We start from the raw sequence: 1709 nt of genomic DNA on the forward strand, positions 1-1709 counted from the left end.
TTGGAGGGTGGCGACAATCATTGGATGGATTTGGCAGGATTTAGGAGGGGTTGGCGACTACCACCCCCTATTGAGGGACATCCGGGCGGAATGGGATGGTTATCCAAGCGAGGTATGTGTTTAGGAAGGCAAATGGGGCTACTGATTGGGTAGCTTCCTTTGTCGCCAACAATTCAGATGATCACCTATGGGTGGGAGAGGCGGAGTTGCCTAGTGCTCTCCGTGATGTACTGTTTATTGACTTTTTTGGCTGTATCCGTACACGTTATGTATGATACTTCCGTTTTAGCAAAAAAAACGAGGGAGGGCGGGGGGGGGGGGGGTTCCAGCCTCATCCACAATTCTTTTCCCCAAAGATTCCCCTCCCATGTCTCATAATTCACCAGCCAAACCCTGCCATGATGGATGCATTGTATCAAAAGTCGAACGTGATGACAATGAGGCTTTCTCCTCGTCCCTTACATACTTAAAGGTGACAATTTTAGCCATCTTTCATATACCCAATCCGATCCAACTTGAATAGGACAAAATTTACCTAATTCATTTAAACTCATGGCAAGTATGGATTTTAAATATAATACCTAAAGCAGGTTCAGATCGGATAGAGAATAATGGTATAACTCATCCAAAACCCAATCGAATATAAAATAATCTTAATCCACCTTTCTTTGGTTTTTTCGATGGATGATAGCTGTTAGAGCCTTGTTCGTCTTGATTGTCCCTTCCCTCCTCCCTCTTTTACTTAGAAAATTATTATTGTCGAAACTTAGAAGATTATTATATTCTGCAAAAGTTATGGCAGTCGATGTCCTCAATTAATTTGATTTTTTTTTGTTAGAATATATTATAGTTATGGATGTATGCTAGCACTCTTTCTATTTAAATTAAAAATTAGGTTATAGAAGATGGGCTAGCAGCCGTAATATTATTAATTATAACTATAAGCTATAATCATCCGACCTAATTTGATCGGATCCGATTCATTTTGTCTGGTTCTCCGTGACGGATGCGAGACAAGTATTGAAATATATTTTTAATTATAAGATGGGTACAGATATTAGCCAAGCCGGCTCATGTCCGGTCCGTTGCCATCCCTGATCCTGCTTGGGCCGACCACTTCACCAAACCAAACTCTCACTTCATCATATTTGTACTCCTTTCTAATCTCAATGGAGGAAATCCTCATGGCTCTCCTGGAATGGCCATCCGCGCTCTTGATTCTAGCATCTACAGCACTGGTAGTTCTCATGTTGGTTAGAACTCATCTACCAAAGAAACGGCACACCAATCTTCCGCCCGGTCCTCCGCCGCTTCCCATCGTCGGCAACCTCCACCAGCTCGGCCGCATGCCCCACCTCTCCCTCCAACGCCTGGCTCATAAGTACGGCCCCATCTTCCACCTCACCCTCGGCCACATCCCCACCGTCATCGTCTCCTCCGCGAGAACCGCCAAAGAAGTCCTCCGCACCCACGACCTTCCCCTCTCGAGCCGGCCCCAGCTCCACGCCGCGAAGCAGCTCTTCTACGGCTGCACCGACATCGCCTTCTCCCCCTACGGCAACTATTGGCGCCAGGTCCGCAAGATCTGCACCCTCGAACTCCTGAGCGCCAGGCGCGTGGAGTCGTACCGCCCCGCGAGAGCCGCGGAGGTCGACCAGCTTGTGAGGCGGATCGCCGCCGCCTCGTCGGGCCCGGGTGGCGCCGTGAAC

The 1709-nt window shown here is 48.0% G+C and overlaps 1 protein-coding gene across 1 annotated transcript in view; it reads left to right on the top strand.

The window, feature by feature from the left end:
- Positions 1-1073: 1073 nt before the first annotated feature.
- The window catches only part of LOC103709949 (cytochrome P450 71AP13-like), a 5816-nt gene continuing 5180 nt past the window's right edge, over positions 1074-1709 (top strand). Inside the window, exon 1 of the mRNA XM_008795500.6 lies at positions 1074-1709. This exon is cut by the window's right edge and continues 381 nt beyond it. Within this exon, the coding sequence (XP_008793722.5) occupies positions 1074-1709 (636 nt within the window).

The sequence above is a fragment of the Phoenix dactylifera genome, chromosome 4, assembly GCF_051530095.1.
Source record: "Phoenix dactylifera cultivar Ajwa chromosome 4, Ajwa_hap1_PhDact_Kaust_v1.1, whole genome shotgun sequence".
Classification (NCBI taxonomy): Eukaryota; Viridiplantae; Streptophyta; class Magnoliopsida; order Arecales; family Arecaceae; genus Phoenix; species Phoenix dactylifera.